Source organism: Sugiyamaella lignohabitans, chromosome C (assembly GCF_001640025.1).
Source record: "Sugiyamaella lignohabitans strain CBS 10342 chromosome C, complete sequence".
Classification (NCBI taxonomy): domain Eukaryota; kingdom Fungi; phylum Ascomycota; class Dipodascomycetes; order Dipodascales; family Trichomonascaceae; genus Sugiyamaella; species Sugiyamaella lignohabitans.
Window position 1 is genome coordinate 1,756,025 of NC_031671.1, and position 15,232 is coordinate 1,771,256.

General features: G+C 42.9%; 5 protein-coding genes and 1 non-coding gene across 6 annotated transcripts; 3 read left to right on the forward strand and 3 right to left on the reverse strand.

Annotated features, from left to right (window-relative positions):
- Positions 1-200: 200 nt before the first annotated feature.
- AWJ20_4253 (uncharacterized protein) lies at positions 201-3,023 on the reverse strand (the record flags this gene model as incomplete). Its single annotated transcript, XM_018881318.1, has 1 exon — positions 201-3,023. One exon carries the CDS (start codon positions 3,021-3,023, stop codon positions 201-203), a length of 2,823 nt encoding a protein of 940 aa, XP_018733920.1.
- Positions 3,024-4,175: 1,152 nt separating this feature from the next.
- AWJ20_4254 (uncharacterized protein) lies at positions 4,176-6,989 on the forward strand (the record flags this gene model as incomplete). Its single annotated transcript, XM_018881319.1, has 1 exon — positions 4,176-6,989. The coding sequence occupies one exon, from the start codon at positions 4,176-4,178 to the stop codon at positions 6,987-6,989; it is 2,814 nt and encodes a 937-aa protein (XP_018733921.1).
- Positions 6,990-9,148: 2,159 nt separating this feature from the next.
- Positions 9,149-11,176, forward strand: MDV1 (Mdv1p; the record flags this gene model as incomplete). The annotated part of the gene is made up of 1 exon (XM_018881320.1): positions 9,149-11,176. The coding sequence occupies one exon, from the start codon at positions 9,149-9,151 to the stop codon at positions 11,174-11,176; it is 2,028 nt and encodes a 675-aa protein (XP_018733922.1).
- A 280-nt stretch (positions 11,177-11,456) lies between these two features.
- On the forward strand, positions 11,457-11,538 carry AWJ20_4256 (the record flags this gene model as incomplete). The annotated part of the gene is made up of 1 exon: positions 11,457-11,538. It is a non-coding gene; the product is annotated as a tRNA-Ser (tRNA).
- An 897-nt stretch (positions 11,539-12,435) lies between these two features.
- Positions 12,436-12,657, reverse strand: AWJ20_4257 (uncharacterized protein; the record flags this gene model as incomplete). The annotated part of the gene is made up of 1 exon (XM_018881321.1): positions 12,436-12,657. One exon carries the CDS (start codon positions 12,655-12,657, stop codon positions 12,436-12,438), a length of 222 nt encoding a protein of 73 aa, XP_018733923.1.
- A 360-nt stretch (positions 12,658-13,017) lies between these two features.
- On the reverse strand, positions 13,018-14,688 carry CCT7 (Cct7p; the record flags this gene model as incomplete). Its single annotated transcript, XM_018881322.1, has 1 exon — positions 13,018-14,688. The coding sequence occupies one exon, from the start codon at positions 14,686-14,688 to the stop codon at positions 13,018-13,020; it is 1,671 nt and encodes a 556-aa protein (XP_018733924.1).
- Between the last annotated feature and the right edge of the window lie 544 nt (positions 14,689-15,232).

The following is a 15,232-nucleotide window of genomic DNA, read 5'->3' on the forward strand; positions in this document are numbered from 1 at the left end:
GAAGAAAGACAAATATTTGGATACTAAAGCTCATAAAATTGTGAATAATTAGCTAAGGACTTTATTTGGTGCTAAACAAAAAAATTTGTACTATAAATTGTAGACATTCACTAGGACAGAGTCTATGACGTTTCCTAAAACGATTTACTGAAGTGCCCTTCGCTTAAGAGTTTTCGCTGAGACTTCGGGTTCTTTGCTTCCTAAATTATCGTGTGCCTATGATTCTGCTTCCTAGATCTGGATCTATCTACTTGGTTTCCGTGTCCAGGGTGTAATTGCCTTAGATTATGGCGAACTTGCAATACCTTTGCCTCTAGTTGCTTGCCATCATTAGCTTCTGTTCGAAGTTCCTGCTGCTGTTGTCTCTTTCTTTGACGAGCTTTCTCAATCGCCTCAATCTGATTACGAGAAGCAGCCGTAGCATAACTCAGTAACGTGTCATTCTTCGAAGGACTCTCACTACCTTCTACAGACCAGCCAACAACATCCTGCAATCTATCAATGAATTCGCTGTTTGAATTGTTGTGGGCTGTGACATGAAGGTCATAGGCAAGATTAAAGTCTTGAGCTAACACTGCCTTTCTTTCTTGCATATGGATATCAGCCCAATCTTCTTGATTTGCAAAGACATTTGCCCAATTCTCATTATACCTGGGTTTCTGATCGAAACTGGTAGGTGGTCCTGCTCTTAATTTCATATGCAAACTAATAATTGGCTTGTATCGACCAAAGATCAGCTGCGTTGCTTCGGCCATCCTATCGTGAATGGAGGCGTAATGACCGCTACGTGAATTTTCGTTCTTACTGACGTGAATGAGAAGAACACTGAATGCTTGAGATACTAAACTTAACTCTGCTAATCCCCATTGACTATCCTCGTCCCCTTCAAAGAGTCTGATGTTTGTAAGGTCAATCTGTCTGCTTTCCAAATATATGGGGATGACGAGATCGAAATCTCTGTCTCTTCTTTCAAAGCAAAATCCACAGCCTCTCAAGAATCCGAGCGCCAACATCTGTATAGTACACTCAGAGTCAAGAGTCATCCAGTGGTTGATATGTATTCTCTCACTAAGTAACTGATGTTCATTTTGATGGCCAGAGCTACAGGTGACGTGATACTTTTCATTGAGACCATTGAAAAGATCACGAACACGACAGTAATTGCTCTGTAAGCCATCGCGCAAACCTGCAGTTTTCAGAACATCCAGCAACATCCATCTCGCGATAAATTCACTAGCATTCGCAGGAGACAGGACCTTGTCGCTAAGCAGGTGTGAAATAAGATCAAGGTCATTTTCGCCTTCCAAGATTTTATGGGCTGCCATGACCAGAATTGGCTCACTAGGATATCCTACCTTGAGAACATCACGTTGATCAGACACACTTAGGACTGTGGCCATTCGAGATCCTACCAAGCTTTCCGCTGTACGAAAATCGAGATTCATGGCCGGAGCGTATATCACGAGAAGCGTGTGATGCTTTGATAGCCCTTCAGTGTATCTTCCCCGGAGCTTAGCACTGGCGTCTGCCAAAAGTTCGCTCTCTTGCCCACGGTCAACGTACAGCTTCCACATGGGTCTACCAAACTTGGCATAGAACCTCAAGGTTCCAATCTCGCTGAAGTCTAAGGTAAGCGGTTTTTCACCCCATCGTACGTGCAAATCGAAGGTGTCTAGGTCGCACCAGGTCTCAACGTCCATTAAAACTGAATCACTGTAAGAAACATCATAATCACGAAGAGCTGAGGTACTCGCGAGGACTATGGCAAACCCACCCCATAGATCTTCAGCCACAAGGCAATGTGCCACTTTTTTGAACATTTGAAAATAAGAGAAGCTCATTGAACTTTTACCATATTTCATATTCAGAACGCCAGCGTCATCGATAGCGAGTACAAAGTACTTCTCTATATTCGTGTCCTTGATCCTCTTCAGTGCTGTGCTGTATTTGGCCCATTCGCTTCGTAGTAGTTGTTGTATTTCCTGAGAGAGTATCAGATTATCTTGCGTAACAGTAATAGCTGAGGGGGACTGCCATATATCTTTTTCCGAACGTTTCTTGTCTGCAAAGCTCCTCTCTACAGTTTGCTCGAAGACTGACGATGTCTCTTGGAAAGTCCAGAATTTCTCCACTGTTGTATAATTGTCATCGTTGTGTTCTATTCCTTTGACGATCACTTGAAGTGTGCAAACAAGGAATAGCAAAACATCTCCAGCGAAATCGACTTCATCATGGGAATCCAAATATCCCAGCCCACTGCTACCATTAATACTATGACTAAAACGAGGACTAGGATATTCAAAACCGACTCTTCTGCCCAAGCACATATAGCTCAAGTAAACGTGATGAGAAGCTAGATCCTTGATCAATCTCGATTTACCGTACATGCTGCTCTGAAAGATATGAACACAAGGCGAATACACGCGAGGCAATCCGTCTGATACTTTCCGAATTGTCTCTTTAATAAAGCTGAAGAAAGGTCCAGACATTGGACCCATGTGTCTCTCTTCAAACATCTGAACTAATTCTTGTTGGATTCGTGGAGGGCTACGTGCCGCTACAAACAACGCCACAACCTCTCTAAAATTAGAATATGGTCCATCCTTCTGCCAGTCGTCAAGTACTCGCACATTATGTTTACGACAGATGGCTTTTATCAATTCAGTAAGATTCTTGACTTTGCATAGTGGAAACTCGGGGCGCTGAGAAATCAAGAAGTCGAGTATGCAAGGAAATAGTTCCACATAGGGGCAGAGGTACTCTAAATTCATGTAGAAAATCCTTTTTAAAGTATCCAGGGCCGATCTGCCGTTGTCTTTTTGTAATTCGTACAACCTGTGGGGGAGGGAGTACACATCATCGCGGCTCCGGTCGAGGTAGCCAAATTGATAAAAGCCCTCACGGAGCGATTCCAACTCTTCCTGCCTCTCAAACAAAAACACTTTTCCATGGCATTCCTTTACGAACCTTAAGTACTCTCTAACAGGATACAATTTGTAAAATGGATCATCTGGTTCAGTCATATTGCGTTTTCGAGATTGATGTTTGGAAGATGAACCATTGCTCAATGGAGATATGCTGTCTATATATATGAGGCTAATGCTATAGGAATTTCAATAGCGTAGTGAGTATGCACATAACTCAACACGTGACTGTTTGGTGGGGTTGCTCAATGTTTAGGAAAAGAAACATTAGCATATCAAATCAAGTCCGATGGAGTCTAATGGAATTGCAATTGAGATGTTTTTTTGGGAGCACCAAATATTAGTCTGTTAGAGAGTTACGATTTAAATATTTTGGTCCTGAGAAATAAGAACTATAGAGGGGGAAGGGTAAAGAAATTAGGCTGATATCAAGGGAAATCATTATCCATTTCTAGTTCCCGTTACAAAAGATGCCTCAAAAGAAAGTAAAGATGCCTCAAAAGAAAGTAAAGATGCCTCAAAAGAAAGTAAAGATGCCTCAAAAGAAGTAAAGATGCCTCAAAAGAAAGTAAAGATGCCTCAAAAGAAAGTAAAGATGCCTCAAAAGAAAGTAAAGATGCCTCAAAAGAAAAGGAAAGATGCCTCAAAAGAAAATAAAGGTGGCGCAGAGGCATTATAGAGACAAACCTAACGTCCGAGAACATACATCAAACAAATATATTTGTCTTGTGCATAAATAATATTATCAACTCGAACAGTATAGTATATAATTCGGAAGTAATCCCATATATCATTTGTGCGATATATTTTTTACAGGGATTTTGAAACAGCTATGCAAGAGGCGACGATGATTTACTTAATTCGGACGCATAATCAAAACAGTTTCAGATAGTGCAGGACGTCAAAACTGGCCCATAAGAGGGTTAAAATGATGCAAGGGAGATCAGAAACGGACGAGAACAGCTGTAAATCGAACTCAAGTCAGACCGCCCGCTTAACATAGCTCCGATCCTTGCCAATCTCAGTTACACCTTAGGAACTAGGATGCATCTTTAATACAGCATGCATATTGGCTATCTGCAGGGACCAGGTCGTTCCTATGAAGCAAAAATCACCCATAGGCCCGATAACCCCTAGAAATATGTGACAGATCAGAGGTGCCTCATTTCCTAATACATTATCTATATAGATATACATATCTCCTGTGAGAAATATTGGTTCATTTTCTAAACATCAATTTCAAAGCTCAATATGGCGGAACCAGATGATCCATTTTACCAACTTGGTCCTGTTAGAGATTACTTAATGTTCGTAGCCGAACCACTTAGAATTATGACTTTAGGTCAGAGGCGGCGAAGATTGAAAAAGCTTGTCGATGAGTTGTCTAAGTTTGGCTACCTCAATGTATCAAATCGTGCCTACAACAGCCTCCCCCTTAGCTTATCTGTGAAGGAATTAGAGCATGATCATGGAAGATCAGCTTTGGATACTTTGAAAAGGGACTTCTACATAAATTTAGAGGACCTCTGTTACCAGGCGGAGTTATATCCTTGCATACTGGAATTCTTGACTGCTCAGTTCCCAGAACGTCAACAGAACCAAGTGGAAAATCTTACTGCAGTGATAGTAGACATCTTTCAAATACGCAATGTGGAAATCAATCCAGACTGGCAGGCGTATGGACCGTGCAACAATTTTAAAGATATTGTGGCATTGTTTGTAGATGCACATAGTCCCCGTCGAATGCACCGTGAGTTAGAGCAACTGTTCCGACGGCCGTACAATGATCCCTCTAGCACTCAGCACTTATTCAACCATATTAAAGATACAGTTCAAGGAATATCATATGGATCCCCTCGCATATATTCGCCTTGTATTCCCATCATTCAAAGCAGCATGTACGGTAAGTCTAGATTGATCAAGGATCTAGCTTCTCACCACGTTTACTTGAGCTACATGTGCTTGCGAGAGAACTCCAGTCTTGGCTACCCTAGAGCTCGTTTTTCTCGAAGTATTGGCAGGGGCAATACATCGGGATATTTGGCATCTAAAAACGATTCCACCTTCGCTCGAGATGTTTTGCTCTTCCTTATTTGCACTCTTGAGGCGATCGTCGAAGGACTCCAGCACACTACTGACAAGTATGCACCAGTGGAGGAATTCTGGACTTTCCAAGAGAAATCATCATTCTTCGAGAAAACTGTAGAAAAGAGCTTTGAAGACAAGAAAGATTCGGAAAATGATATATGGAAAGCCCTCTCATCACCAGGTGCAGTTTCTAGTAAGGATGATAGATTGGTACTATCTGAAGAAGTGAAAAAGAAACTACAAAGCGAATGGATCAAATACTGCTTAGCCCTATGGATGGAGGACAAAGATAAAGAAGTATACTTTGTGCTCGCAATCGATGAAGCTAGTCCACTAGGTATCCAAAATAAGCCGCAAGGAATGAGTAAGCCATATTACCAGATTCTAAGAAGCGTGGCACGCTGCCTTGTGTTTGAGAAACTATGGGGTGGTTTTGCCATTGTTATTGCCGATACGTCAGGACGTATTAGTGATTTCTCTCCACCGCATGAAAATGACCGTTTTCTGAAAAAGTTCCGTGCAATCGCTGCAGAACCTTGGTACCGCATACCCTACGATGTGAACGTGCGATGGAGTGACCCACCACTTACATTAGACTTTAGCCAGATTGGAACCTTGAGATTCTATGCCAAATTTGGTAGACCCATGTGGAAGCTGTACTTTGACACTGGGAATGAGGACGAACTTCTGACAGATGCCACGGCTAAGCTGAGGGGTCGTGACTATGACAGGCTATCAAAGTATCATGTCCTTTTTGTCATATACGCACCGTCAATGGATAGCGATTATCGTACAGCAGAAAGCTTTCTACAATCGCGAATGGCCACACTTTTGTGGATGTCTGATCAACATGATGTTCTCAAGGTAGGATATCCTAGTGAGCCAATTCTGGTCATGGCAGCCCATAAAATCTTGGAAGGCGAAAATGATCTTGATCTTATTTCACACCTGCTTAGAGAAAAGTCTCTCTCCCCTGGGACTACTGGTGAATTTGTAGCTAGATGGATGTTGCTTGATGTTCTGAAAACTGTAGGTTTGCGCGATGGCATACAGAGCAATTATTGTCGTGTTCGTGATCTTTTCGATGGCCTAAGATCAAAGTATGAACTCACCTGTCGCTCTGGCAATACAAATGAACATCAGTTACTTAATGAGAGAATACATCTCAACCACTGGGTGAGTGATAGGAGAATCTGTACTGTTCCTATGTTGGCGTACGGATTCTTGAGAGGATATGGATTTTGCTTCAGCTTTAACCAGGAAGGTTTTGATCTTGTCATCCCCATATATTTAGAAAGCAAGCAGGTTGACCTTACGAACATCAGATTCTTCGATGGGTACGAGAATATGTCATGGGAGCGAGAAGATGTCTATTTAGCCGATGAAGCATTTAGTGTTATCCTCATTCAAGTCCGTAACAACCAAAATTCGCGTGACAATCACTACGTTGGCATACATGAAAAGATGGGCAGCCAAATCAAGCACATGTTGGCCCGAGCCAAGCCATATATAACCTTATATATGCAACTTGGTGAGGGCCGACCTATTGGTTTCGGAGAGCGACCACGGAGTATAAATCGGGCAAATGTCGCTGCAAATCAAGAACATGGGGGTAATATCCGTTTGCAAGAAGGGGGTGAAGTAGTCGATCAAGGTGCTCCTCTGGCCTATGACCTTCGTGTAACATACAACGAAAACAACAACAACCAATTCATAGATCAATTACGGCGAGTCATTCATTTGCCAAATGTGAATGGTCTGGGCGATAATTTCGAGAAGACCCACTTGGATAGCATTTCTTCTAATGCTTATGATAGTTTCAGATCAGCGGTTAGAGAAGGGCCACCACAGCAAATTCAAAGAGAGGCTGGCGAAGAGGATCATGTAGAGCCAGAATCTTCAGGTTTAGAGAATGAAAATACTATTCGAAGTCGATTACGCCCCCGGCCAGCGAGCCGCGCTAAATATACTAAGTAAAAAATTTTTTTTGACTATTTATACATTAAACCAGCATCCTGTCGGACTACGTTCTCCTATGCCGTGACCACGAGAATGTACAAACATATAAGGTTCATTCCACTGCTCCGTCTGACGCTGCTGCGGGAATACAGTTGCCTTTTATAAAGCTAAAAAATGGGAAATCCACCTCCTAGGGTATCAGGGTTAGTTATAATATTATGAACATAGGCATTTGGTTTTGAAAATGGTTTCTTCATCACAACTATCAAGCATGTCGGTAAGAGTTTAGATGTACTACTGTCAAGTACAAGTTGTAATCGATGAATTTTCTTCGCCGTATATGTGTCCCAATGAAAGCGAACATGCCTCATCAAACGGAATAATTATTAATGTTTTTCTAAAGATAGATCCAGAAAAGCTATAAAAACAATAACTTTGACTGGAAAAAAAAGTTAATATATTTCGTAGGCTTGAACCCCCATTCCCAGGGGCAGGAAGTCACCTAATTATGTTTTTCAAAGCTTAGATAGGTAAATGTTGATCTTGGTCTGGTATCTCGGCCGGTTGAGGTAGAATGTGCAGGTCCAGAACAGTAAGTAGCACAAACAGGTAGATAATAGAATTTAATAAAGCTGGCCACCAGGAGATTACCAGCCTTGAGCTGCTTCTCCCAGTTGGGACATTCAATAGAAATGAGGGACTTTTCCATGGGGAGTTCATTATCAATGCTTCCTAGATCTCTATAATAATATGGAGATTTCCTGCCTTGAAAAATTTCTCTGTAAGCTCAGCGGTATAGCAACGCTTTTAAAGGAGGAGAGTTCCACAACCTTAGTATGAGGAGCTATCTTAGTTTTTATCTATTGCTCCATTTTACCAACATGTGCTCGTGCTCTGGGTCTGTCGACAATCATTTTAGATGGTCGGACCGAATGTAATGCTTGAAAAGCCGACTTTGGCCAGCAGTTTTGCAGGGGAAGCGACAACTCTTGTTTGGTGATCAACTATCTTCGGTGACATCTATTGCTACTATCAAACTTACTCTCGCTACCAAATCCATAACTCTAAAGGCTACGGCTATGCTTCTCTAAAAGTGATTTTGGTAATTGACTCCATATTTGATTTTCAATATTAGCCAGTGTCCATAACATTCACATTAACCGTGAGATAACTAACGATTCCAACTTATAATGCAACTACACTTGTTGTCTATCATTTGATTAATCTATACTCAAACTATGTTTTAAAAGCGATTGCACATTATACTTTATCTCTATCCACCATATTATCTGACTGTAGGTACAATTAAAATAAATCGAATTGGAGATGGCAGAGTATTGTCTTGCAGGTATCTTCAGTCTCAAAACCAGGGTCTGGGGCGAAGCGCCAGCCGCAGGAGGCAGCGAGCTAGCTTGGGAGCAGTCGATCCGGGCAAGGCATGTAAGGCTTTATCGAGCGAGGTTACCGGCTTCTCCACTATAATTCAGCCTCAGGCGGGCGAACCAGTTTGTTTCTGCTTTGTATTAATCCAACGATTAACAGTGATTTGAGCTTGTTTGGAACTTCCTGGCCCTTTATATTCAACTGGTGGAATTGTGACTTTTTGGTTCGTTTGGCTGGTTCGTGGTTGAATTTTTCAGTTCACTACTTCGGTTGCTATAACTACACTACCATCGTAACCAATAAACCGCTAGCAAACAGATCAGGGCGTACTCCAGGTTTGGACTCGAAGACACTGGTTTTGGTCAACAAAGCAGAAATAGTTCAACTACAGTTATACAATAGAAAAAAATCAGTCAGATCAAGTGTAGAATAGGTTGCTAGCACTCAGTAGGGGAATATTGCATTGTTATTTCAAGTTCGCCTCAGGTCTTAGAGTTTAAGGTGTTCCTGTATCATTGACCATTAACGACTTGATCCGTGTAGCTGGCGCTCATAATTTTGTTAATTGATTTTACGACTATAGCTTCGGCTCTCTTTTGTGCTTTATATCACCTTCTCAGGAACGATAGATACCGTTTGAGACCGGTGCACCCGGTAAAGTGGCAGTAGGCCGTGACATACTTCCTGAAATTAATATACTGTATCTCGCTTCACATTGCAACTTCCGATATTCTCAATATCTCAGAGACTAGAGACTAGAGGTTAGAGTCTGTGGACCGGGAGTGTAAATCACCATGTCTTCACAGGACTCGTCATTTTCATCGACGGTGGCAGCCACAAATAAGAATCTGAGTCGGTTATCGAAAACAGTGGCGTCGACCGCAACAACACTCATGACTTCGTCGTACGGTGATCTCACAAATACACATTATCAATCAGCTATGAAAGACATAGCCCGACAACCAGCATATCAAAAACGTCTCTTTGCATTCAATACTCGACGAGCTCCGTCTGAATTTGTCAAGACATCGCTATCGAGGAGCGAGATCCAGTATCGTGCAGTAACAAGCATTCCGGAAGAGCTTCTTCACAATATTCCTACTGCCGATGATAACAAATTCTCGTTATTTCAAGGGTTCCAGGCTACTACCGAAGAAATTAGCAGCCAGGATAAGGATATAGGGACCTCATCAAAGCTGTTAAAGGGAAAAGAATCAAGCCGTATACCATCGTCTCAGCCTTTATCGGTTCAACGAAATATTATTAATCATCATTTAGATATTTTGGAGATTCGCAAAGATCTGGCTGCTAATGAAATAAAAGAAATCGATCAGCGAATCGCGCATCTCAATTCGACTCGAATGATTGTTTTTGAAAGGATAGCTGAGTTGGAGCAGGAAGAACTGAAATTAGAAGCTGAACTCGAACAACTGTCTATAAAGTTAGAAAAAGAAGAGAACAAAGATCACGCGGCCAGAGTTTCTAGTGAGAGTGGTAGTTCAAAGCTTGATTCCACAAGCATTGGTATATCGACACCAAAAGAAACCAGTTCAGATGATAACGGCTGGTCGGATTTGGCTGCTGAGTCGCCATCTACACAACAGGCATCTTCTACATCACCAGCCGACCGCAGTTTTGCATCTAATTCCCAGGAAGAGGCTGTTGTAGTTGATTCACCACTTCTCTCTCAAAGCATATATGGCAAACTTCAAAATGAGACTGCCAGTACCAAGAAAAATAGAAATATTCGCCGACGAAACTCGCTTTCCAGGCGGAAAACAATGCCCACTCTTCAACAATTCTATGCTCCAGGAAAAAACATTCGCACTATTGAAGCCCATTCTGATTCAATCACGGCTGTAGACTTTGATATTCCGTTCGGTACAATGGTTTCGGCCTCTATAGACGACTCGGTTCTTGTGTGGGATCTGAGTAAAGGAAAAGCTATCCGTGAACTAGATGGCCACAAAGCATCTGTCAAATGTTTACAAATGGAAAACAATCTGGTTGCTACTGGATCCGCTGATGCTACTGTAAAGCTGTGGGACTTAACTGGAGGAGACGAGGAACCTGCTGTAGAGGAAGATGATTATATTCCTAATGGCGATAACTGCTATGTTGAAACATTCGCAGCACATGTAGGGGAAATCACTGCCCTAAACTTTTCTGACAATACACTCGTGACCGGATCGGCCGATAAAACCATTCGTCAATGGGATATCCAGACAGGACGATGCTTGCAGACATTGGATGTGCTATGGGCATCTGCACAATCTTCAGCAGCGAGTGCTTTTGGCGGGTTTGATGATACCCGATGGAGAAGAAAGACTATGGTACCTGGAGCCGGTGGAGAAGTTTCTGCTGAGTATGACTTTGTGGGTGCTCTCCAATGTTTTGATGCTGCTCTTGCAACTGGTACTGCAGATGGTATTGTCAGACTTTGGGATCTTCGAACTGGTCAGGTTCACCGGTCGCTATTGGGTCACACCGGTCCTGTTACATGCCTACAATTTGATGATGTGCATCTTGCTACTGGCAGTTTAGACAGAAGCATCCGTATTTGGGATCTGAGAACCGGTAGCATTTTCGATGCTTTTGCATACGAGTCTCCTATAACTTCACTTCACTTTGATACCAGAAGAATTGTATCTGCTAACAGTGAAAATACTGTCAAGATCTACGACCGTGAAGTTGAAAGACATTGGACCTGTGGTGCTGGAGAAGAGGACTCAACCGCTTCTGTCATCAACAGTGTACGTTACCGGGAAGGATACTTGATAGAAGGAAGAGAAGATGGAAAAATCGGTGTTTGGGCTTGCTAGCTATAACATATTGTATATAGAAATAAAGTTATTTACCTCACCTTGGCTCTATACTGGAAAAAAAAGTGCTGATTTGGCATACAAAGTGAGAACCAAGTCTCAGTAAGAGGGAGATGGTCGACTCGGATGGGGGGAGTTTACCTCCGGCGGCTAGCGCTGCCCTAGACCCTGTGGCTCCGCTGGCTTCGCTCGAGTTGGGCTTGGGGACCTGGCCACATCTTAGGACTCGGTTCGTGTTACCGGCAGCAGCAGCCATTCGTCTACTTCACCAGACAACTAAGGCACTATGGCCGAGCGGTTAAGGCGAAAGATTAGAAATCTTTTGGGATTTTCCCGCGCAGGTTCGAGTCCTGCTGGTGTCGTCATCTTTTTTTTGTTTGACCATATTCTAGTTCTTGCTCTGGATCCTAACATTAGAATGAGGCAACTTGATACCCTGCCGTTCACAGAAATCCAACGTAGTGTATTTCAATATTACATCAGAAACCCTCTTGGAACTGTTACGACAGCAGTTGGTCGAAGAACGAGAAATATCGAGAAAGAAAACTATTCAAGTATTTCAGTCACCATATGGGCATTTTGAAACTGAGTAGAGCTCCTAACTTCACTTCGTGAAGTATCTATGTCATCGTGAAATTTTTAGTTATAAGCCAAATGTCGAGGATCTAGATATTTGATTGATGCCAAGTATCTCATGATTAATATTCCGTACTTGGCAAGTTTTAATTTAGTTCACTGATAGATTATTGACATTAAGCTGGCAGTATGAACGTGAGCTATTGTCGCATACTATACCATATATACAAGGATCTATGTACCATAATTTCAATGCGATCAAGAAATGTTCGCCTACGTGAACGACAATATAGTCATCAAAGAATCAGAATCAATATTTCTGAACGAGCTGGTGTATTTTATATTCAATCAGATATACTCGGCAATGGAAAGACCGTATAGTCAAAACAGCCGCCTTAGAATCAACATGACCGAACAGACCTACATATTTTTAAAAATCGATTGGCTCGTAGTCACATCGTCCATCCAGGGCCATTAAAAATAAGTTTTAGAAAATAAAAACCAAAAAAACAATGAATAACAAAAACAGAATAATCAAAATAAAATCATCTCCAAGATGAGGAAACACAAATGCAAATAAATAATGTAAAATGTGACCGATAATGACACAGCAGTTTATGTGCCGTAACTACCGGGATGCCAAAAGATCAATTGTGAACGAAAACGGAAATTCATCAGAAAATTTACCTAATAACAACAACGTCTTTTGATTTCCATTGCTCATTTCGATCTTCAGTTGAAGCAGCCAGGTTCTTCTTCTTCTTGGCTGATTCAGAGCCCACGGAACCTGGTCGAGCGGGACATGGCAGCAATTGAGGGGAAGCCACTGTCATAACAGCAATGACAAATGTCACAGAAAAAAGCGAAGTGGTCAATCGCGACCGTGACGATGCCTTAATATACATTTTCCCTCTATATCTGACCTGGCAGTTATAACACGAACCTGGCGTGATCCTCGAATGCACGCAAGTTAACGCTGAAATTTCTCGGTGCAATCAGTATACAATGCATTTCATTGGACCACGCGCCGCCAGCCGTGTACATGCACCATGCACAGGGCCCTGCGTAGACCCTGCATCTGACAGGCATGCCTCCGGCGGCTGGGGCTCCGCTCCAGACCCTGGTTGCTCCTCTCGCTGCACTCGCGTCGCTAGATTGGGGGTCAGAAACCTCTGCAAAGCAGGAGTAACGAAGTCTGGGACGTAGCCCCAGCCGCCGGAGGCACAGTGGGCGATAAAAAAGGTTAATTACATGAATGATTCTATTTAACGGGGCATACGGCCTTGAAGAGCTCGTTGTGGAGCACCTTGGGGCATGGGGGGACCTGTCTGAGGAGCAGCACTTTCTTCGTTCTTGACAGTTTCGTCGACAGAGAGGATAAGACAGGCTGCTTCGGTAGCAGATTGCAGAGCGTTGATTTTCACGAGAGCCGGCTCCCAGACGAAACGAGCGTAGTTGTCAGAGATACCGGCGGTGTCGAAATCGATGCCGGCCCATTTGTCGCCCTTGGCATGACGCATTCGGAGCTTGTTGAGCAGGTCTGTGCCGTCGAAACCGGCATTGTCGCACAATTGTCGGGGAATCACCTCTAAAGCACGGGCAAAGGCCGCAATAATCAGTTGTTGTTTGCCAGGAATAGTCTTCGAGTGCTCACGAAGATACTTGGAGATTTCCATCTCACAGGCACCTCCTCCAGCAACAATGGTATTATTTTTCACTGATCTCTTAACAATCATGATAGCGTCATGAAGAGACCGCTCGACCTCGGCAATGAACTGGTCAGATCCTCCTCTCAGAACCAAAGTGCATGTCTTGGCTTTAGGACAGCCAGTGAAGAAATTGTATCTCTCAGCACCAATTTGCTTTTCCTCGAAATTATCACAAGTTCCAAGATGCTCAGGAAGAATGTCAGAACAGGTCGATTGAATAGATCCTCCAACTGCAGACACAACACGGTTCATATCGTCAGAACTCACTCTACCGGCACAGAAAATGTTCCTGTCAGCAAAGTACTGGGTAGCCAAATCGCCAATTGGCAGCTTGGACAACACTACATTAGCACCAGATGCCTCAATGGCTTCTAATTTGTTGTAAATGATCTGCCATTCAGCATCGACAACTGCCTGGTACTCGGAAACTTGCTCCACACGCACTTCAGCATTGTCCTTTTCGGCTTTTAATTCTAATTCGACATTCAAACATAGAACCTTGGGATTGGTGAACTTTTTGGGTTGTTGCTCAAATCCGGCATATGCAAACGTCTTTTTGAATGCCACTCCGTCAACAAACATGGTATCTTCAATGGCACCTCCTGGCACCTTCTTGATACCAATGAGTTTCTCATTAAGATCATCCTGATCCAGGGTCAATACTGTGTCGACTACCATTTTAGTGAAGAAATCCGAATTGTTGTGAATGAGTTTGGATGACATGGCCGTCGATGCACATCGTTCTAATAATTCTCGGAATTGGTTGGGGTCCGATTTTTCAATCTTGACTGCCAGTTCGTTGCGGATCTTGTCCACTGCTAATCTAGCAGCTGCTCTGTATCCTTTAATAATTGTGTGAGTAGAAACGTTTTCCTCGACAAATGCTTTACTTTCTTTCAGCAATTCGCCGGCTAATAGGGTAACTGAGGTGGTACCATCACCAACCTCTGCATCTTGAGCACGGGAGATATCCACCAGAACTTTGGCAGCTGGATGGACCACATCAAGCAATTTCAAAATAGTAGCTCCATCATTAGAGATGGTGGTCTCGCCTCTGTTGCCAACAATGAGAATATCTGAACCAAGTGGACCCAACGTGGGTCTCAACGTGTCCTGGATAGCAATACACGCGTTGATATTACTAATGATCTGTCCCTTGCCCTGTGAAGCATCGGTTCCTTCCTTCAGAACCACAATCGTAGGGGTCTGACCGCCGAAATTGTTCATTGTTTATTAGCCTGAGTTGATAAGCACAAATTGCCTTGCAAATTGTCGTTGTCGTCTGGTCGGCTGTCGTTGTGTTTACTGCAAAACTACTGTAGCCTTCTATTGATGTACTATAGAACTTTTCATTTTGATCCATTTCTCACCCTAACCTCGATCCCTTGCCAGGGTCCTGACGGGTTGCCTCCGACGGCTGGGGCTCTATTCCAGACACCGTGGCTCCTCACGCTACGCTCGAGTCATTATGTATACGGGTTGTTACTTGATTTTGTGGGATTTTTGACTGGTTTTTTAGTTTTTGCCTCTGAAAATTGACTGGATCGTACTTTGAACGCTTGGGACTCGGACTATAAGCGCATAAGTGATCATTTTTGGGATATTGAATATATATTATAGAACGCCAGCTTGACGCGCACTCAATTAATTAAATGGCTGAGCTCATCACTTCTATACCGCATGTCAACTGCTGTTTGAAGAGGCCCAAGCGATATTTCATTATTTAACTTCCAAACTCGATACTGGATTTCATATCACAGCAGGTAACAAT